We start from the raw sequence: 22951 nt of genomic DNA, 5'->3' as shown, positions 1-22951 counted from the left end.
TTCAGAGTTGAGTCAATTACAGAAGAAAGAAATGCATTGCTAACTACTGCATCAGATCTGGAGGCATCGATTAAAGCAGAGTGTCTGGAGAAGGTATGTACTTAAGACCATGTAGCAGCTCTGCAGACTTTAGCAACTGGGACATTCGACATCTTGTTGAGTGAGCTGACACACCAACAGGAGATTGAGATGCTCACAGCAGTGTAACAGGTTGTAATGTACCCAGAAATCCATTTTGAAAGCCTTTGGGTAGAAAGAGCAGAGCCTTTTGATCTGTTTGCAAACTAAACCAACAGTTAGTGGAGTTACTAAATGGTTTAGTCCTATGTACATAGAAGGATAACACTCATCTGACATCTAGAGTATGGAGCACCGTCTCCACACTGGACTTGTGAGGTTTCTGAAAGAACACTACCAGGTAAATGATCTGATTCAGATGAAACTCAGAGGACACTTTAGGAAGGAACTTGGAATGCAGACGTAAGGAAACCTTATCCTTGTAGAAAATTGTGAAAGGAGGATCTGCCATTAGGCCCCATCTCTCTGACTCTGTGGGCTGAGATATTAGCAACCAGGAAGGCTGTTTTCATAGAGAAATCCGATAAAGAGCAGGTTGCCATCAGTTAGAGGGAAGACTTATAAGACTTAAGAACCAAAATAAAGGTTCCAAACAGAAGTAGGGACTTTCACTGAGAGATTTCCCAGGCCTTCCATGAACCTTGCAGATGTTGGCTGAGCAAACAGGGAGAACCCCTCAATAGTGGTATGAAAGGCTGTTAAAGACTGCCAGATAAACCTTGAGAGAACTAAGGGTAGGTCTACACTTACCTGGTAGTTCGGCGGCAAGCAAATAGAACTTCTGGGTTCGACTCATCGCGTCTTGTCTGGACGAGGTAAGTCGAACCGGAAGTGCTCGCCGTCGACTGCGGTACTCCAGCTCGGCGAGAGGAGTATGCGAAGTCGACGGGGGAGCCTGCCTGCCGCATCGGGACCGAGGTAAGTTCGAACTAAGGTACTACGAACTTCAGCTACATTATTCACTTAGCTGAAGTTGCGTACCTTAGTTCGAATTGGGGGGTTAGTGTAGATCTGCCCTAAGTTACAGCCCTGTTTTCTTTAGATGTAGCAGGTACTCCAGAACAAGAGGAGTGGGGCAGAATGTGGGACTGTCTCCTGGAGTTCACACCAGCGACTAAATCGTCTCCAATTGTGAAGGCGAGTATTTCTGGTAGAATCTTTCCTACTATTTAATATGTGCTGTACCTCTGCAAAACAGAACAACTCTAGCCCCATGAACCATCAAGGAGCCACGCCTTAGGTGAAGAATGCTCAGAGTGGGATGCAACAGTCACCGGCATTCTGAGAAAGGAGTTGTGGCATGATTGGGAGACTTGTCGTCGTACAGCGAGCTAGATGAAATAGGTAAGTAAACCATGCTTGCCTTGACCACATCAGGGCTTAGAATGACTCTGGTCCTCTCCTATTTGATTTTGTTAACCATTCTGAGGATCAAACATCCCTCAGGGAATTGGGACCTAAACTCCCCCTTGAATAAAACAGGTGACATTTTCTTTTTGTAGCTGTTGCAAAAACATCCACTTCTGGAAATCCCCAAATCTGAAAAATGCCAACCAGGTTCTGGAGATTCAGCTCCCATTCGTAGTCTTGTGATAAATACCTGCTGAGAGCATCAGCCATGACGTTTTGTCTGCATAGAAGATACATTGCTGGGATTCCTATGTGATGTTTTATGTACTAGTTCCATAACCTTATCGCTTTGGGATCGAAGGAAGGGGATCTCGTTCTTCCCTGCCAATTGATTTAGAACATGCAGGCCATGTTGTCCATCATGATCCTTATGGATCTGTGCCTGATGAGAGGCAGAAAATGAAGGCACGTACTCTGACTGCGTTGAGCTCCAGCAAGTTGATATGGAGGATGGTTTCTTGGGTGACCATTTGCCCTGTACTATGAGAGCACCCAGCTATGCCCCAGTGTTCCCTCTAATTTTTCCCACCCATGTGCGGAATGAATTTTGTTATGTGCACCAATATGAAGGTGATGTGTGACATCACCTTCATATTGGTGCACATAACAAAATTCATGTGGTGGGGGTGTGGCTGAGGGGTTCAGAGTGTGGGAGGGGGCTCAGGGCTGCGGCAGAGGTTTGGGTGCAGGAGATGAGGGCTCTGGGCTGGGGCCAGGGATGAGGGGCTCCAGGCTGAGGCAGAGGGTTGGGTGCAGGAGATGAGGGCTCTGGGATGCAGGAGGGTGCTCCAGGACTACAGTGGGGAGAGAGGAACCCCTTCCCACCTCCGCAGCAGCACCTGGGCTGGGGGTGAGAGGCACCACTCCCCACCATGGGAGCTCTGGGGCTGAGACTGCAGGATAGGCAGTCCTCCCCCAGCTGATCCAGGCTGGGAGAGGGCCGGCTCAGGCCATATTGCCCTCTCCTCCATGCTGACTGGGGACAAGTTCTATTGCTCCTAAACAAAGAAGGGAGTTTATTTCCTGTCTGAACAGTGACTCATGAGAGGAGTCCATGAAGAGGGATGGAAAAGTGGAATGAGGAGGTTGGAGGTAAGTAAAATAGATGGTGTAGCATGATATTTCCATCACCCATTTGTCCAAGGTGATACACTCCCATGCTGGTTGGAAATGGGAGAATTGGTCTCCAAATGGAGGAAGGTGGGCAAAACATTATAGTTGGCAAGCGAACAGAAGTGGGGGTTTTGAACCTTTGAACATCCCGTCAAAACAGATGCTGTGATAATGAAGGCTGCTGCGTAGACACATCAGTTGGGTTAGAAGGTCTCTTTCTTTGGAAGCTGTCTCTTTCTAAGAGGTTCTGTTGGTCTCTGAAACCCAAAGAATCGCATCAGACCAGATCTTTGAGCCGTTCCTGATCTACTAAACTTCCTTTTGTTTGCAGGTGTGTCAACACCTAATGAGTGTAATGTGGCCCCACAATCCTTAAGGGTACGCAATGACTCATTGGTATTTTCTGCAAACAGATTGAGTCCATCAAATGGAAAGTCCTCTATCAGATTCTGGACTTCTCTGGGGAAGCCAGATAGCTGTAAACCAGGAAGCCTTGATAATCACCACTGCTGTAGTGATAGAGTGGGTTGCACTATCTGCAGCATCCAGAGTTGCTTGAAGAGATGTTCAGGCCAGTAATTGTCCCTCAGCCACTGTGACCTGAAACTGGTCCCTTTGGTTTGGCGGAAGTGTTCAACAAGCAATGCAAACTGTTTACAAGTACATAAAATATACTTTGCCATCAGCACTGGGTAATTTACAATATGCATCTGTACGGCTGCCAATGAAAAGGATTTTCTCCCAAGCAAGTCTACGTGCTTCTGGTCTTAGTCATACGGGTAGACTTATAATGATGTTGCTTGCCTGGTTCATTAACTGCATCAACCACAGAGTGTTAGGTGGAGGGTGGGAAGAACAAGAAAGAGTCCTTAGTGGACACGTAATTTTTTTTTTTTTTAAATTGGCCCTTATGCAGCACGGGGAGTCCATATCAGGACTCTTCCCTAGAAACTGAATCTTGGCAATTATTCTTTGTAAAGGTAAGCAGGAAATGTGCACAGCCTTCTGTACAATAGGTCCTGGAGTAAAACAGATCCAAGCTGGCAACCAAGTCATCTCTTGCCCCGGACATACAACTACGAGACAGGTTCTGTCAGCTATTTAGACACTGCCTTTTAATAATAGCATTTATCAGGGTGCCAGTTGCAAATCAAAACAATGGGTGAACTTAAAACTTAGACTTTTTTGCTTGGAGCATAGTAAAAGACATTTTAATGCCAACTTTATGGAGGGTGATCAGTTTGAGGCATCAAAATATATTTTTTTCAGTTATTTTAAAGTTGTTCTTAGAGATTCCTGGTAAACTTGACTCAAAACACCTCACCCCTATAATTCTACCTCGTCAGAATCCCAAAGGTCAGGGAAAGGGCTCCTAGACTGGGATTGAGCCAGGTGCTCTGATTCTGAGTGATCATCTGTGCCTAGACTCCATCTGATGTGCTCTACTATTGCTGTCTCCAGCAGGATTAAAAACTGTAGAATACTTTATACTAAGTACAATTCCTCTGCATCTGCTGCAGAAATCACTAACTTGTCAATGCCCTGGCACAGAACTGTTTTTCAGAGTCCAAGATTCCTTTTTAAAATGGCTATTTTTCTAGCTTTATAAAAAATATCTTCAAACACAAACCATAGTCCTGCCTTTCTGAGCACAAACAGCCTCAAATCGTGGCCCTGAAGGTGTGAATTGCCCCTTTCATCATCCATATGAGTTAACTCAAATCTAAAAATTAATTTAGAATGTCAACTATTTCACTGCTGATCATTTTAGCAAAATCATCCAACTAATGTCCTTATCCCAAAGTTATGAACTGTCCCACATTCCTCCCCAGATGCCAAAAGCCCAAACTGTCCCCTATTCAACTTCCAAAATGCCCCACCTTTCTTCCAGCACCTTCTAAAATGCAATTATGAATTGTAATACAAAAATGTGTGACATATCGCCTCAATAAACACAGATCTGGGATCAGGAGCACTGTTACTAGAGATACTGGTAGAGATATAATTGGGGCATCCTTATCTTCAGAATGTCTATGAGCTGCTGTTGTTTCTGGTGATACCAACTGCATGGGATGTGCAGTAGTAGTACCATCATCATTCACTACACATCCCAGTGTGGATTTGTCAACTTTTAAAAAAAAACCTGAATCTTATAACCCTCTCTCTAAAAGTGCAAAGTTTCAAAAAGTTCAATGAATAGATGATTGTTGGGGGTGGAATAGATCTGGACAAGGAGAAGAAGTCTGGAGATAAATGTGAGAAGTGAGGGACATATGCTTGTTTTGTTAAAAAATTGTGTTTGCTGTTGAAGAAAAAAATGTAGTATACTTCACGTTGTTGTTTTAATTAAAGGTCTGTCAATTCCTCATAATCCCAACAGTCAAAATGTGAATTAGTGTGCTGATCATCTACTCTTAATTACTGAAACCCTTCTCCTCTCCTTCAAAACTCCAGAGAATTCAACCTGACTACATATAAACTCATATGTTATCCCATAGCTCCTGACCCCTCTGATCTACCAATACTACACTCAATGCCCTCTTCGTCTGTTTCTGCCCACCTATGTGCCATTTTCTGCACTGTTCCCTATGTATGGAAATGCCCTTGTCTGTCAAGCCATCATCATTTTATTAAAATCCCTCTAAGATGAGTTTTTCAAAATGCCACAAGAAGGAAGTTAATAATAGAAAAACCTTGCCTGAGCCACCAAGATATACACAGGGCTTAAAGTGCCCTACCTCCACATGCCTTTCCAATTGTTTGCTATCCTAGCCCCTTTTTATCATACCATGTCAAACTAAATTTTAAGATCTGGACAGGGACCTCAGTTCTTAAAAAAAACTGCCAAATGCTCACAACACTGCTGGACGCTGTAAAAATAGTGTACTGGTAATAGTGTAATGGAACATTTTCATTATTGCACTATAGGCTTAAATATGTAATTACCTTTCCAGTAGCAGCAATCATGCTGTGCTGAGTTCCTGCAGGGATCAATCCTCTGAAAGGCTGGCTTACTTGTGCAGGCCTACTCAGATTCTGAGCCTGAGCCTGTGGTGGGGCGTGCTGCAGTGGAGGCTGTAGGGACTGGGGTAGAGCAATTAGTGGCTGTCCTGTGGATCCAAAGTTGGGCAAAGAAAGCTGTGAGCCTGGTAAAGGTACAGTCACCTGGAGACAATAAGGAAATATCAGTACCACAGTACAAGCTTAATTACTTAACTATATCAAGATGGCTTAGTCATTAAATTATATTCAGATTAAATTATATTTCACTTAATTAGTGAAACTATCACCCAGAGGGATGCAGGCAAATAAATTTCTTGATTTGTTATGTAGAGATTTTATAATTAGTTCTTTCTTAATCCATTTGGATAGTTGAACTTCAGAAACAGTTACAAATGCATCAAATTACAGGTTGGATCCTAACTGTACTATCATTTCAACAGCACTTCACAATAAAGTAAATTAAACTCAACTGATAATTACAAGATAGTTACAAAAATGGCCATTTTCCATCAAACAACTCAAATGATCAAGTTGTCTGCTGGGTATCAAAGTTAGACTTTACTTGCCAAAGAGCACACAAATGGAGTTTTAAGGTTAAAAACAGAAATGATAGACTACTATCCAACCACCTGACGACACCTTTTTGTATTAACAGGGGTCACCATAACCAAATGTGCACACTAATAGCTGGATGGAAGTGATAAGGACTTGAAAATATTAGTCAGTCAAGTAATTATGTTAGTTTTTACATCTAATCTGTATGGTGCATAATCATGAACCCCTCATCCACCACACACACAAAAAATGTTTTGAGGGCCTCTAAAAGAATGATACAATATTCTCTAAAGTACAGTGAGTCAAGTTTAAATCAAGATTTACTGTAAGCAGCATAATGTTGGTTACAAGTAGCTATTTCACTAGAACCTCTGAAAACATTAAACAAATACCCATAATTTTGACTTCCAAAGACTTTCATTTGGAGGGGATATTAACTTTTTAGGATACTTCTAATCTACCAGATGATGGATTTGAACTGTGTTTCAATATGATTTAAAGTTTGTGGAGGTTTCCCTCAGTCACACGGTTAATGTTTGACAGACTTGTCATAAACTAGCCAATTGTTACAAATAAGTGTTAGAAACAGTTTATAAAATCTAAACCTTAAGTTGTCAAAATGTGAGCCACTGAATGGTACTAGATTTGCAAACAACCCACAGTGCTTGCACAACACAAAATCAAAACTTTTTTCTTAATATAATCTTAAATTCCTTGAAAATACTCTGGTACCACTTAAACTTCAAAACTAGGAAGTGCTACAGAGACACAGGATAAGACTAGATATACACAGGTAAGCATGATAGACAACTGTGTGCAAACTCAATCAACTTTGCATATTTGGGGTACACACATTGGTTCCCCTGGAAATGTGACTGGTCTTATAGGTTTCAGCTAGTCAGTGATGAGCCATAAGCCATCATTAGCAAACAGGCTATTTTGTTTGTCTGCTCTCTAAATGCTGTAATTACTTGGCTCTCTATGAAAGCGCTATTACCTCTGACTTGTTCCCATGAAAGATAGCAGACACTCGTATTAATTAACTGTTATGTAGGGTATTGCTTCTACTATCACTAGACCACGGGTTCTCAAACTGGGGGTTGGGACCACTCAGGGGGTCGCGAGGTTATGACATGGGGGGCGGGGGGAAGAGGAGGCTCACAAGCTGTCAGCCTCCACCCCAAACGGGCTTTTCCTCCAGCATTTATAACGGTGTTAAATATACAAAAAAGTGTTTTTAATTTATACAGAGGGGTCGCACTCAGAGGCTTGCTACGTGAAAGGGGTCACCAGTACAGGTCTGAGAACCACTGCACTAGAGAGACAGTGCTGTAGGAACACTCTTTTGCCACTTATACAAGTGCATATTAATGACTTAAGTCTATCACTTGATTTTCTTGCAACTTGTGTGTCACTATGGTGGCTCTATTCTGCAAATTCTCAGCTCTAAGATCACGATCTTAAATTTTTTATTTTCCTACGTTTAAGTATACAATGTCAGAAAAAAACAGTCCATAAAATTGATAATAAAAAGAAATGCAATTTAGGAAATTTACCATGCCATAGTTTACCTGCTGAAGAGCACTGGGAGACTGAGCTGTATTATAGAAATTGCTCTGGCCAGGCTGTTGAACTTGTCCAGAATATAGACTTGAAGCCTGGGTGAGAGTAGCTCTGGCCTGGAAAGAAAGAGTGACAAATTGCAACAGGATACCATTAAATTACTATCAATAACCAGGATTACTAAATGTTAAGAGCATGGCAATTTATTCTGGATTTAAAGTCAGTTCAATTGCAAAATTGCTACAGCGTAAGAAGTTGGAAAATGAGAGATTTCAATTGGCGGTGAAGCCTCCATTTCTGTTTAAAACAATTCAAACACAGGACAGTGTCTTTATTGAAAAGTTAAGTCTTTATGTCTGTAAGTTGCAGAGGTATCCTCATACTACATAGTTTGTTACAAGTGAATTGGAATGTTGGGGCACAAAACAGATGGCCTGGTAAAGATGATGAAAAGAAAGATTAAGATTTCCTGTAACGTGGCATCAATGCTACCTAGATATTATAGAGATGGGCATATCCGAATACAGATGAAACATGGTATTAAAGGTCTTGGGGTTTCATAAATTTCAGTTTAATTACAAATTTCAATTAACAGAAATGGATATTTGGCATCTCACCTATCCAAGATGGTTAGAAGCAGGTCTGAATAATACAGAGTCCAATACCGTAATACTATAAAATGCAGTGTATTAGAAAATTCCTCCAGTATTCTTTATATCCTATCATTATTTGCTCCAATAAGTGATACAGACCTCAACTTGAAAACAAATTCTCACCTGGAGAAGATGAGTATCAATGAGCTGAGAGCCTCCTAGTCCTGAAGCTTGACCAAGCTGATGTTCATACAAGATGGGAATAGGCTGAGTGTTAGAAGTCTGTTGAAATGCAAGACTCGATTGTGCCTTAGCAAGTTCCTGGTGCTGCACTGTTGGGAAATTGTGTAAGGCTGTGCCAGACAGAACTACTGGCGATGGTTGAGACAGACCACTTTGCATAAAAGCTTGCTGTGATCTACAAAAGAATAAGTAGTGTTTTAGGCTTTAGTTTGCATTACAGATACAATATATGAGAAACTGCCTTTGAAATTTAAAATACAACATTCTTTTTATAACAGAACTAGACCTTTATTGGCATTAAAATCAGAGAGCCAGATATTCAAAATGGCTGTACACACAACAGATCCCATTGAAGATCGTGTGAGTTGCTGGGTACTGGTCCTGAACGTATGGGAAGTCAACTAAACTTCAGATCTGAAAAAATATTTTGTAAGTTATTTTAATTTCTTTAGTATTAAAGTATATTAAACTATTTCAAATTACATAGAAGAAATGTTTAAATTAATTGCACTGCCACATGTGAAATCTGTCTGCTTCCAGTTCTTAGTCTTTGTCCTGTAGCATCAGGCAGAGGGAGGTACTACAGAGTTTAGTAGCAGCACCTCAGCATGAAAAAAAAATGTTTTGTTCTCTTGACCACAGATGACCCTAAGTACATTAATTCTTTGACTCCATAATACTTACTCACTTAGTCACTGAGTATCAATGGGTATTTTTAACAACGAATGTTTGGTATTATCTGAGACATTGACTGCTGGGAACAAGATCCTTAATATTTAAATTGGTATTTGGTTTCCTTGTTCATTCTCCCGATACTACTCATTTTGGGTTTTTACACAGAAATACAGCAAAGCACTACCTAAAAGCCTCTCTCAGCCAGCAGTCACAGACTAGAGGCTGCTTTCTTAGCCCATCTGGAAAAATCTGCCTTAGTTTTAGGAACAGGAGGGAATCTGACTATTATGAACAGCATAGGATTTGCAGAATAGGAGTTCTACTCCTGTGCATACGGGGCTCAACTCAGCTTCATTAAAGTCAATACAAAAGACTCCCAATGAAACGCTTATGAGAGGCAGGAGACAGGACACTGAATTCAACAACATTCTGCTTGGCACAGTATTAGTGACATTTTGAATATGTGGATTTTTTGAGGGGAGTAAAAAGGGTGAGAAAATAAAATGTATAATGAACTCTGGCTGGTAAGTTAACTAGGGAGAGACCACAGTCTTTCTAACAAGTTTTATTTTTGTAGGTCATCAACTGGTCCCTAAGCTTTGTAGTTCATTTTAAGTCAAATCTCTATTACTGGATCTCATGCCTGAAGTCACAAACTAACAAGGATTTTAAGAGTTGCCATTAGGCTTCAATATTGGTCTGAAAAGGTGGGAGTGGTGAAAAAAAGAAATACTACAACAGACTGATCTCATTTGTTGCTTTTCCTTACTAAAGCAAAAACATTTACCTATATGGTTGTAAGGAGGAGTTGAACAATTCCTGAGCCTGGGAAACAGCAGGTGCTGCTCCTATACTCAGTTGGGCTTGGTGTTGTCCTTGTAGAGGTGCATAGATGGGGATGGGAATCTGCTGAACTGAAGTGGGCTGTAACAAAAATAAATAATTAAATATCCAAGTGTAGAAACAGTCATAAAAATCCTGGTAGCTGAAAATTGCCTAGTAAAAACCTTTAAGGGAAAAAATGTCTGTACCTAACATACAATGGGATTTATAAAGGAATTAAGAGACTAAAAAGTAGCTGCACGTTAAACACAAAGGTTATACAGTGAATGCATGACAACTTTCTAAACTGAAAGTTAACTTTACTGAAGAGTTGACAGATTTGCCATTTCCAAATAAGTTGTAGAAAGAATCACAGTTCACTTCTTACTGAGGCAATGAACACAGCTATTTAAAGTTAATTTCCGTCTAAAAAATTGTTATGACAAACTTTACAGGCATTTGATTCTGATGACCAACAATAAAACAGAAAAAAATCCCAACAATCACGCTCAAGAAATTCAGAACCATTACGAATGTGCAGTTGCTGTAATATAGCAGCAAATGAGAAGTCAGAGTGCATGATAATGATAGCTGAGCAAACTATCTGTAGTATCTTTATTAAATTAGGCCTCAGTAAACAGGGGTTAAAAGCAGCCCTGGAGAGGGCTGCAACTGCAAAATCTGGGCTGATTAAGGAAGCAGATGCAGCTGTGGCCAGCTCAATCAGGGCCCAGCTGGCCCTTATAACAGGGCAGTGGGCCAGGAGCTGGGAGGAGTCTCTCTCACTCGAGAGAGAAGGACCTGGCTGCCTGGGGACTGAGCAGGGTACCCGAGGCTGAGCAGTACTGGGGAAGGGCAGAAGGAGCTACAGAGCTCCAGCCTAGTGAAATCCCAGGCTGCAGCCCTTGGCAAAGGCCCAAGCAGGTACTAGGGTTGCAAAGGTGCAGCCCAGGGTTAGGAAAGGTAGCAGGTCCAAACCTCCCTTGCCGATGGTGAGTGGTTTATAGATTGCAGTCTGCCCCAGGGAACGGGGGCTAGATGATGACTGGCAGTAGCCACTGAGGCAAGGTGGGGATACGGGTTGGGGGCTTCCCTGGGAGGGGAGACCCAGAGACGGAGGGGTTACTGCTGCTGGGGCAGAATCCTCACTTAGAGGGGCACTGGGGTCTGGGAGGGACACGGGGCCAGCGGTAGGCGAGACAGGCCTGCAGAAGGCACTCTGTGCTGGAAGAGCTAATTCCCTAGACGACCAGCAGGAGGAGCTGCAGGGTGAATCCTTGCCCCATCACAAGGCCATTCAGTTGATACTTTTCACAAGTGTTGCTTTTTTAAAAATTGGCTAACATTTTAGTCTATGGACTACATGCTGCATTCTTAATACTTGATCTTTATTACTCATACTCTGAGCCACTTTAGTCAGATATTCCATGTGACTTGAGCACTAATTTTATAAACCATTGTAAGTCACTTGGACTTGATTCTCCCAGGCAGATGGACGGAGTACTTTAAAGTTAGCAGGAGATAAATCTAGGAGATCTAAAACACTTTTAAACCTTTTCCTTTACTCTCTTCTACAAGAGCTTTATATTTTTGGTCTATATGGGATCCCATGTTTAAAAACACCTAGATTCCTTCCGGATAGAAACCGACGATCACAAACAAGATTTATTGACTATTTACAGCAGAGTTCACATTCAATTTTCTTGTTACATACATGAGAATTACTGCAGGTTTGCTTTGGGGAGACAGCTGGTACACTTCCTTAACCAGTTCACTTATTAAACTTCCTCAGTACCAACTTTTGGCCATGGCTTTCAGGAACACTGTTCCATTACTGTGTAATAAGCAGTGTTCCATTATAAAAAATTAATAGTTCATAGAATAGGAACTCTAAGATAGCAGACAGACACAACAAGACCCAATGACTGGAAGTCTATTTAGAAGAATTCAAACGGGGAATAAGAACTTTTACAATGACAAGAGGGGAATCAACCACTGGAACAAGTTACAAAAGGAGCTGGCTAATTTATCAGAATCTGAATTCTTTAAAGAGAGGCTGGACCACTTTCTAGATTGGGGTAGGCAACCTATGGCACGCGTGACGAAGGCAGCACGGGAGCTGATTTTCAGTGGCACTCACACTGCCCAGGGCCTGGCCACCGGTCCGGGGGGCTCTGCATTTTAACTTCATTTTAAATGAAGTTTCTTAAACATTTTAAAAACCTTATTTACTTTACATACAACAATAGTTTAGTTCTATATTATAGACTTATAGAAAGAGGTCTTCTAAAAACGTTAAAATGTATTATTGGCACACGAAACCTTAAATTAGAGTGAATAAGTGAAGACTCGGCAAACCATTTCTGAAAGGTTGCCGACCCCTATAAAAATGATATGTTCCGATTCACCCACAAGTTACTGGACTCATTAGTAGTCTTCCCTACTATTACATAAGCAAACAGCGTCCTCAACTGCAGGAAGAAAAACCATAATGAGCACTTCTGGTGTGAACATATACTCTTGTATGAAGCAGTACATTTCTTAGAATACGAGCTTCTATTGGAATACTGCTATAATGAAATCTTTGTTCACATGAATGTAGACTGAAAGACCATAAAAGGCTGTGTACATGGTCAAACTGAACTATAATAGATTGGGAATGCAATGCAATGCAATTTAGCATTTATAGATCTCTTTCCCCCCTGCAACTATCGGCTCCACTCAAGTTATAACAGCTTTACAATGAAGGTCCAGTAAGATGAATCCCCAAATACCTGAGAAAGTCCTGGTTGAAAACCTTGCTGTTGAGCCAGGGAAGGTGGAGCCAGACGTGCATGTTGAGTGCTGAATAAGTGGCTTGTGTCCATGTAGAAAGCTGGGATCTGAGCTGCAGGACCTCAGGAAAATATGAAAATTAGTGTCTGAATGTAACATTTTCCTTCTGGGCAGATTTCCACGTAGTGTTGGAACTGCAGCCAGAGAGGAAGTTTTCTATTTCATATTTACAAGTTAGATTAACTATTTGCCTGACTGTTGGCATTGGGGGTGGAGATTTGGAGTGGGAAGAGATTTTCAGTAAGCTAGCCAACAGGAGAGTTTTGTGAGGGAGTTCTCCAGGTGAAGGAGGAGCAACTACGTGACTCTTGGGGTGAGCCTGTGGTGTATTTGCTCGCTTTAAGTTTATAGTGTGGTCTGTTTGGGGACTGTGCGCTGAGCCTAGCAGCCTGCTAAGCAAGACTGAGAGCTTCCTAAGTAGGCTCCAGCCTGCCATCCTTGGATCCCTAATCCCTTCTGAATCCCTTGACAAGGGGGCAAACTCATGGAAAACAGGAGTTTAAAAAGCCAGCTCGTAAGTGACCGGAGGAGCTAGTGAACAAGAGCAGCAAATGGGAGTTTTACAAGGGAGTCTAGAGAGGGAATATGAAATCAAGATACACCTTACAAACATCCTCTAAACTTGTGCCAATAAAATTTGCTCCCCCACAAACCGCCCCCGAACAAAACACAGAAAAAAAACCATGCAAGAGTACAAAGAATGCAGGCAGAAGTCCAGCAGCAGAGTGGGCTATCCAGTATATTGCCCTGAATGCAGCAGGTACGATTACCTGCGTTATGGGCAGGTGGCATTGGTATGTATTTGGTGTAAGCAGCTCCTGGCTCACAGAGATCAAGTACAGGCTCTTGAGACCAGAGTGGCTGAACTGGGGGATTGGATTATTAGAAATATTGATAGTTGGGCTTTTGATGGGAGAACTGCATGGTGAATTGCTTGCCGGATGTGAAGGTTGTGGATCTCTAGAGACATCTAGACAGATGTATGGGCAGTGCTGGGGAGGAGATGGTAGTCATGGTACATGTAGATACCAGTGACATAGGGAAAGGTAGGAGAGAGGTCCTGGAGGCCATATTTAGGCCATGGTTGCATTCTCTGAAATTCTAGTTCCATGCCCAGAGCCAGTTAGGCAGAACTGTAGTGTCTCAATGTGTGGATGAAACAATAGTGTTAGGTGGAGGGATTCAGGCTTATTAGGAACTAGGGAACTTTTGGGGAAAGGAGGAGCATATATAGGAAGGATGGGCTCCACCTAAACCCGAACAGAACCAGACTGCTGGCATGTGAAATTTAAGACTGTAGAGAATTTTCTAAACTAAGGGCTGTGTGAAAGCTGACAGGTACAAAGGAGCACACGATTCAGACAGACACATCCCTTAGAGGAGGATTTATTAAAGGGGATTTTCTATATCCTAGTAAAGAGAAGAGGGCAGAAGTTGATAAAGGACAGGTAGGAGCTGAAAATAACAGTCAAATGAAAAAGACCAATTCAATTACACACCTTGAAGGCAAACACCTAAATATTAACAAATTTTACAAGTGCGTGTACACAAATGCTAGAAGTCTAAATATTAAGATGGGTGAACTTGACTACCTGATATTAAGTGAGGATACTGACATAACACGCACCGCAGAAACTTGCAGAACGATGATAATCAATGGGGACAAAAATACCAGGGGACAAAATATATACAAATAACAGAGCAGGTTGTGTTGGTGGGAGTGTGGCACTATGTGTGAAAGAAAGCAGGGTCAACTAGAGTAAAAAAAATGTTGGTGAATCAAACTGCACCTCAGAATCTCTATGGATAGAAATTCCATGCTTGAATAATAATAATATAGCAGTAGGAATATACTGCCAACCCCCTGACCAGGATAATGACAGTGACTGTGAAATGCTGAGGTGAGGGAGATTAGAGAGGTTACAAAAACAGTAAACTGAGTAATAATGGCGGATTTCAACTATCCCCATATTGACTGGGAACACATCACTTCAGGATGGGATGCAGAGATAAAATTTCTAGACACCATTAATGACTATTTCTTGGAGCAGCTAGTCCTGGAACCCACAAAGAGAGGGGCAATTTTTAATTTGGTCCTAAGTAGTACACAGGATCTGGTTCAAGAGGTGAATATAGCTGAACTGCTCAGAAAGAACAACTGTAATGTAATTAAATCTAACATCCTTATAGGGGGAAAAATACTAAAGAAACCAACCACAGTAGCATTTAACTTCCAAAAGGGAAACTACACCAAAATGAAAAGGCTAGTTACGCAGACATTAAAAGGAACAGTCATAAGAGTGAAATGCCTGCAAGCTAAAAATTTTTAACACACAATAGAGGCTCAAACTAAATGTATACCTCAAATAAAAACAAGTAAGAGGAACAAAAAATGCCACCATGGTTAAAAAACAGAGTAAAAGAGGCAGTTAGAGACAAAAAGATACCCTTTAAAAATTGGAAATCAAATCCTACCGAGGAAAACAGAAAGAACAAACTCTGTGTAAACGTACAATAGGGCAGGCCAAAAAAGAATTTGAAGGGCAACTAGCAAAAGACTCAAAGACTATCAGCAAAAAAATTTAAGTCCATAAGCAGGAAGCCTGACATTCAGTTGGCCAGGCCACTGAACAACCAAGGTGCTAAAAGAGCACTCAAGGAAGACAAGCACGAGGGAGATTCCCACACCCAATTCTTTTTAGTTGATGAACCTGAGGAACTGTCCCTGATTGAGGTGTCCATAGAGGTGGTTTTGGAACAAACTGGTAAAACAAACAGTAATAAAGTCACCAGGACCAGATGGTATTCACCCAAGAGTTCTCAAAGAACTCAAATATGAAATTGCAGAACCACTAACTGCAGTATTCAACCTATTGCTTAAATCAGCCTTTGTACCAGATGCTGGAGGATGGCTAACGTGACACTGGTTTTTAAAAAAAAGGCGCTAGAGGCAATCCTGGCAATTGCAGGCTGGTACGGCTAACTTCAGTACCAGGCAAATTGGTTGTAGCTATAGTAAACAGAATTATCAGAGACACAGCTGAACAAAATCTGTTTGGGAAGAGTAACGGTTTTTGTAAAGAGATATCATGCCTCACCAATCTACCAGAATTCTTTGAAGGGGGAGGAGGGGGTTAAATAAACGTGGATGGGGTGATTCAGAGAGGGTACTTGAACTATCAGAAAGGCTTTGACAAAGTCCCTCAAAGGCTCTTAAGCAAAGTACCCAGTTATGGGATGAGAAGGAAGGTCATGCCATAGATCAGACATGGGTTAAAAGATAGGAAACAAAGGGTCAATTTTCACAGTGGAAACTGGTAAATAGCAGGAGTCCCCCAAGAATCTGAACTGGGACCTGTGCTGTTCAATATATTCATAAATGACCCGGAAAAAGTGTTAAACGGTGAGGTGGCAAAGTTTGCAGACGATACAAAATTACTCAAGATAGCTAAGTACAAAGCTGACTACGCTGAGTTACAAAGGGATCTCAAAACTGGGTGACTCGGCAAGAAAATGGGAGAGGAAATTCAATGTTGATAAATGCAAAGAAAAGCATTCCAGAAAACACAATCCCAACGATACATATAAAATGATGGGGTCTAAATTAGCTGTTACCACTCAAGAAATTTCTTTAAGTCATCGTAGATAATTCTCAGAAAATGTCTGCTCAATATGCAGTCAAAAAAGCTGACAATGTTAGGAACCATTAGGAAAGGGATATATAGCAAGACAGAAAATGTAATGCCACTATATAAATTCACTGTACTCCGCATCTTGAATACTGCATGCAGTTTTGGTCACCCATCTCAAAGAAGATATTAGAACCAGAAAATTACAGAGAAGGGCAACAAAGGATTAGGGGTATGGAACAGTTTCCATAGGCTATGTCTAACTACCGCGGTAAGTCGACTTACGCTACGCAACTCCAGCTACATGAATAACATAGCTGGAGTTGACGTACCTTAGGTCGACTTACCGCAGGGGGTCGATGGGAGAAAATCTCCCGTCGACTTACCTTACTCTTCTCATCGGGGGTAGAGTACAGGGGTTGACTGGAGAGTGAACTGCAGTCTATTTGGCAGGTTCTTTACCAGACCCGCTAAATCGACTGGTGGACTGATCTCAGAGCATCAATCCCTGCTGTAGTGTAGACCTGCCCATAGAAGGGGAGGGATTGTTCATCTTAAAAAAAAAAAAAAAAGAACTTAGGGGGGAGGGGGCAGGAGGTAGGATAGAGGTCTATAAAACCATGAACGGCATGGAGAAAGTGAATAAATAAGTGTTATTCACCCGTACCCACTGCACAAGAACCCAATGAAATAAACAAACAGAAGTACTTTTCCCCCACACCACACACAGTCAACCCGTGGAATTCATTTCAGGAGATGTTGTGAAGGCCAAAAGCGCAACTGGTTTAAAAAAATAATTAGGCAAGTTCTTGAAGGATAGGTCCATCAATGGCTATTAGTCAAGATGGTCAGGGATGCAACCCCATGCTCTGGGTCTGTCACATAACCCCTGCCTCCCAGAAGCTGGACAACAGGGGATCGCTTGATAAATTGCCCTGTTCATTCTTCTGAAGTATCTGGTACCGGCCACTGCTCAGAAGACAGGATACGGGGCTAGATGGCCCACTGGTCTGAACCACTATGGCATTCTTATGTACAAGTGAAAGGTGGGCCCCACCTGCCCTTTGAGCTTTTGCATATTTATAAATTGTGCATATGCATCCTGAATCCCATGAAATTTAGTGGTATGGTAAATAATGGGCAAACCTCTAAATGCCCTATTTTATAACTAAGCATTGTGTGAAGAACATGTTAATTTATGCAATTTAAAGGAAAAAACCCATGTACATCTCTACCCTAATAAAACGCGACCAGATATAACACGGGTTCACATATAGCTCAGTAACCCCGGGGCTCCAGCAGCGGGGCTCAGGCGACAATTTATAGGGCTCGGGGCTCCAGCGGGGAGCCCCGGGCCCTTTAAATCATCGCTGGAGCCATGCCGCTACCCTGGGACTTGGCCGGCGATTTAAAGGGCCTGGGGCTCCCTGCGGCCAGAGCCCCGGGCTCTTTAAATCACCGCTGAAGCCCTGCTGCCGCTACCCCGATATAACAGGGTTTCACCTGTAACGCGGTAGTGATTTTTGGCTCCTGAGGACCACGTTATATCGGGGTAGAGGTGTAGTTTCTTTATAGTCAGAGAAAGGTATCACTGAAGAGAGTTTATAAAATTAGACTAAAAACAGAGATGACTAAGTTTAAACAAATACAGATTTAAAATTAAAATATGCAAAGCAGGTTACAGCAAAAGGGATTAATAAATACAGAGAAGATACAAACTTGTTTTATTTAATGGAAGTTTCTTTTGAAGTATGTTGGTCAATGTAACACCATTCCATATCCATATTGTGCAGGGCTTGACCACAACATATGCACAAGGTAATACTAGTGTATAAGCAGGTATGTAACCTGCCCTCTAGTCATTCTGTTTTTGCTGCAGGTGGTAAAAATGGAACGTAGAGTATGTAATAACTTAGAAGTATATCACTAACTTCAGAGAATTTCATCTGAGTTGTACTATGATTTTTTTTTTTTTAAGTCCTACCAACTTGTTTAACTGAACTCCAAAGAAAACAAAGAACTAGCTAGCACCTTTCCTTTCCAACCTCACAAACACTATTACCTGCTGCAGACTGAGACACATAGACCTGTGGACTCTGCTGCTGCTGGGCAATGAGGGATGGCATGCAGCTTAGCTGGGAGAAGTGACTAGCAGAAGCAAGGCTGTTTGTTTGCAACTGCTGTGGTTTCACTTTACAGATATTAGGAGGATCTGAAGTGGTTGTAGACTTTGTACTCAGTGAAGAGGTAGTGTATGTTCCAGCTCCTGGATTGGGGAAAAAAAACAACATGTATCAAACGATTTAAAATGATCATTCAGAAACTTATCTTTGAGTAGGTCTGACAAAATGTTGGAAGCATCGACTACCACTGGCAAGGGTGAATAATAAAAAAGTACTTATAGAGATGGCTGTATGGCTGGGGTGCCAAAACCTTAATATTTCTTAAAACATGATTGCGCTTTCTGTTCCAGTTATCCAGAGAATATCAGTTTGCCATAGTAAGAAACCTTCTTCAGTCACCTTAGCTGGGATTGGAGCACACATTCCCTTTAAAGGCCACATATGAGAAAATTTAATTGGATACCAAATTTTAATTTTTTTGCCACTTTTGTAAGCTATAGTGGGAGTCAAACACTTTCCCACTAATGTTTGTGCATAACAGTAGTGAAACCTGTTATCTGAAAGTCTTGTGAGATACTCTCATATTATATATGTTTGTATAGTGTCTACCACAAAGAGGCCTCAGTCAGCACTACTGAAAAACAAAATCTGGAGATTTTCAGACAACTGTGGGAACTGGGTAGCTGCCACAGCTACTGGTTTCCCCAAGGCCAACTGCAAGAAGACTACAAGGAGAGGGAGAGCAGCTATATTATACACAAAAAATTCTGTGCAGCCAGCTGAAGAGGAAGGTGGGTAAGAGGAGCTTCCTAAACCGTATCTTCCAGATGCACCCAACTAGAAAAGGTAGGGTTACCATTCGTCCGGATTCCCCCGGACATGTCCGGCTTTTTTAAGTTAAAAATAGCGTCCGGGGGGAATTTGTCAATGTCCGGACTTCCCCCCATGCAGAGCGTGCGGGGCTTACAGGGCAGCCGGACGGATGGTGCCACTCGCTCGGGGCTCCGGTAGCCAGAGCCCTTCCTCCACTTCCCCCCTCCTCTCTCCTGAAACTTGAGACCAGTCCCCTGCTCTCTCTCCCTCCCCCTCCCTCCCTGCATTCGCAGATCGCCGGCCGTTCGCCGTCTGGAGCTCCGAGCCTGCTCCCCTCCCCCGCTGTCGAGCGCGCCGCTCGGCAGCACAGTAAGGGGGCCGGGGGTCAGAGAAGCGGCAGGGAGGTTCGGGGGGGGGGGGTAGTCAAGAGACAGGGAGCAGGGGGGAGGGTTGGATGGGTCAGGAGTTCAGGGGGGGGGCTGTCTGGGGGTTGGGGGTGTAAGGTTTTGGGCAGAGTACAGGTGGGGGGGGTCTCAGGAGGGGGCAGTTAGGGGACAAGGCACAGGGAGGCTTAGGTAGGGGGTGGGGTTCTGGAGGGCAGTTAGGAGCAGGGGTCCCAGGAGGGGGCAGTCAGGGGACAAGGCACAGGGAGGCTTAGGTAGGGGGTGGGGTTCTGGAGGGCAGTTAGGAGCAGGGGTCCCAGGAGGGGGCAGTCAGGGGACAAGGGGCTTTCTGGGGGGGGGGGTGGATAAGGTTTTGGGCAGTCAGGGTACAGGTAGGAGGTAGGGTCCTGGGGGGCAGTTAGGGAGAGGGGTCTTAGGAAGGGGCAGTTAGGGGATAAGGAACAGGGAGGCTTAGGTAGGGGGTGGGGTTCTGGAGGGCAGTTAGGAGCAGGGGTCCCAGGAGGGGGCAGTCAGGGGACAGGGAGCAGAGGGGTTTAGATGGGTCAGGAGTTCTGGGGGGGGGGGGGGGGGGGGGGGGCTGTCAGGTGGTGGGGGTGTGGATAAGGGTTGGGGCAGTCAGGGGACAGGTAGGGGGTAGGGTCCTAGGGGGCCAGTTAGGATGTGGGGAAAGTCTCAGGAGGGGGCAGTCAGGGGACAAGAGGCAGGGAGGCTTAGGGAGGGGGTGGAGTCCTGGGGGGCAGTCAGGGGACAAGGAGTGGGGGGGAGGGTTGGGGGTTCTGAGGGGGCAGGAAGTGGGAGGGAATGGAAGGGGCGGGGCTAGGACAGGACGGGGGCGGGGCTCCTCCCGTCCTCTTTTTTGATTGTTGAAATATGGTAACCCTAGAAAAGGGAAACAAGAAAACCCCCTCTCCCCAGTTGGATATGCAGTAAAATTATAGGGGAAATATCAGACCTCCCGATAAGTGGGTTTTGGTAAATTGTGGCTTGCACCGAACAGACTAGAACCCAATATCTAATCTCAAAGAAAGCGATGAGGTTGGCACGATCAAAGGGTAACACAAGTAAACTGGATAAAGGGGGTGATGCAACACATAATATGCAATGTAAAGAGTTATACCTGATAATGAAGTTGTAGGTGTAACTGATGCCACAGGAATAGGAGGCATTGATGCACTTGAGAAAGAGCTGTAAGTGCCACTACTTGGTCCACTGCTACTGCTACTGCTTCCACTGTTACCTCCAGTTATGGGAGATGCCGTTGAGGTTATTGGAGAACTCTTCTCCCCCACATTTGGAGAATTCTCCCATGCTTTACGTGCAGACTCCATCTATTTAGGAAAAAAAGGAAGTTTTTTTCTTTTTTAAAAAGAGAAACAGATTAGCTATTTAGAAGATTTTCTCTCTTCGGTTAGTCCTTCAGTTAACAATTCATTTTAGTTAAAAAGGAAGTACAGGCTACCTGCAAGCCTCCTTGCTTAACATTTGATCACTATGATTGCACAATGCTGTGTGTTCATGCAAAAAACCTATAGCCCTAAGTGGGAGCTTCCGAATAGCTCCAACTGACAAAAGTAATCAACCATTTTAAATTTTCAGTATCCAAGATTAAATTTGCTCACACTAACTTGTCTCCTCCCCGCCTCCCCCCCTCCCCCACCAAGGAGGGGAGTGGGAGTAAGGGAAATATATTGTTTCATACATGCTTAAAATACCATAAAAATAGGTTCTAAAATAAAAATATTCGCTTTAAAATTAAATGGTTTTGATAATCACTGGTGCAAAAAGGTAAGAAAGTGTTTCTGAGATTGGACATAGCTGATGCATGTTGCAATGAAAAACGTCACAACCACAGAAGCGCAAGTTTCTATCTTCAGTATGATCCGTAACCATTTAAGGGAGTACAAAAAGATCATTTTTATCAAAAAGGCATATTTGAATACAATGTCCATTTTATTTTGTAATTTTAACATAGGACTACATACCACCACATAACTAGTATGCTTGTTTGGCTGCATATTTTAAAACCTTAAAGAAAATAATTTGGGGCTGAAACTGTACCAAATATAAGTGTCTCATGCCCACTGCTCATGTTAGAGGAAAAAATAAATACACAAAAAAGTCAAATCCTACTTTCTGTAATCATGGATGTATGTAATCTTGCATAGCAACAAATATAGTCAGAGTCAAACATGTTTTTGAAGTGTTTAAAAAAATATGTATTTCTAAGCTGTTCCACAAACTGATCTAAAACAACCTAGTGGTTGACTGGAGCCAAAAAAAAATCCCAAGATTTTAGCACTATTATAATTTAACAGCAAACCTTTGAATCCCATGCAATAATTCTAGGGAGAATGTTGAGGGAGTATGTTAAACTGACAAAGGGAAGGAAATTTTAGTATAAATTTTCAAATTAGACTTGCCACAAACTTAAATTATTATGGTCCATGAAGTTCTACAATGACAAATGCCCACATATTTAATGTTGAGGTTTAGCCATTGGAGACTATGGGTTCCATGTTGCAATTCTTCATTTATCAGATTACAAACTGTTGAGGGCAGGAACTATTTTCATTTGGTGCCTTGTTCAGAACCAAACTCATTCAGTGCTGAAAATGCGCAAGTCTGATCAGAATGGCCTAGTCACTTGAACCGAGATGTAGCACTTCTTACTGGACAAGTAGTCTCTGATGGCCACACCTCCGATTATATTATAACAGAGCATGGCTGCAACTACTTTGGAAATTTACGGAAATTAGGTCCGCATGTCCCTAATTTAAGTTATGTTATTTGTCTATACATCATAGAAAATGATAGAAAAAACAATATAATTTGTATTTAAATTTCCACTGTTGAAGTGTAAAAAGGTATCAGACAGGAAGAACTATTTCAAGTTTCTTTTCCCTCCACACAAGTGCTTTTACACACTTCATAGAAAATGTGTGACTTGACTACTTCCCTTTTGGGGACAGATTCCTCCCATAAAACACATGCACTGAGGCTGAGCCTCTTTTAATAAATATATCAGATGTGAGCCAGATTTGTTCACACCCCCTTCCACCCTCAAACCAGATGAGTATTTCCCAAAACTGTAA

General features: G+C 42.5%; 1 protein-coding gene across 30 annotated transcripts in view; it reads right to left on the bottom strand.

Annotated features, from left to right (window-relative positions):
• The window catches only part of PRRC2C (proline rich coiled-coil 2C), a 121733-nt gene that overhangs the window by 10759 nt on the left and 88023 nt on the right, over positions 1 to 22951 (bottom strand). For 18 of the 30 annotated variants that reach the window (XM_065554667.1, XM_008162853.4, XM_065554673.1 and 15 more), the window contains 7 exons: positions 20977 to 21187; positions 18582 to 18785; positions 12830 to 12951; positions 10021 to 10157; positions 8499 to 8733; positions 7716 to 7838; positions 5548 to 5766 (listed from right to left, as the gene is read on the bottom strand). In XM_065554667.1, the coding sequence (XP_065410739.1) occupies positions 5548 to 5766; positions 7716 to 7838; positions 8499 to 8733; positions 10021 to 10157; positions 12830 to 12951; positions 18582 to 18785; positions 20977 to 21187 (1251 nt within the window). The remainder of the gene's footprint in view (positions 1 to 5547; positions 5767 to 7715; positions 7839 to 8498; positions 8734 to 10020; positions 10158 to 12829; positions 12952 to 18581; positions 18786 to 20976; positions 21188 to 22951) is intronic. The other 12 variants (XM_042858040.2, XM_042858044.2, XM_008162855.4 and 9 more) reach the window with 3 other exon arrangements.

This window comes from Chrysemys picta, chromosome 8, assembly GCF_011386835.1.
Source record: "Chrysemys picta bellii isolate R12L10 chromosome 8, ASM1138683v2, whole genome shotgun sequence".
Taxonomy (NCBI): Eukaryota; Metazoa; Chordata; order Testudines; family Emydidae; genus Chrysemys; species Chrysemys picta.
The sequence above is the reverse complement of the archived record's forward strand: the minus strand, read 5'-3'. Positions and strand labels throughout refer to the sequence as shown.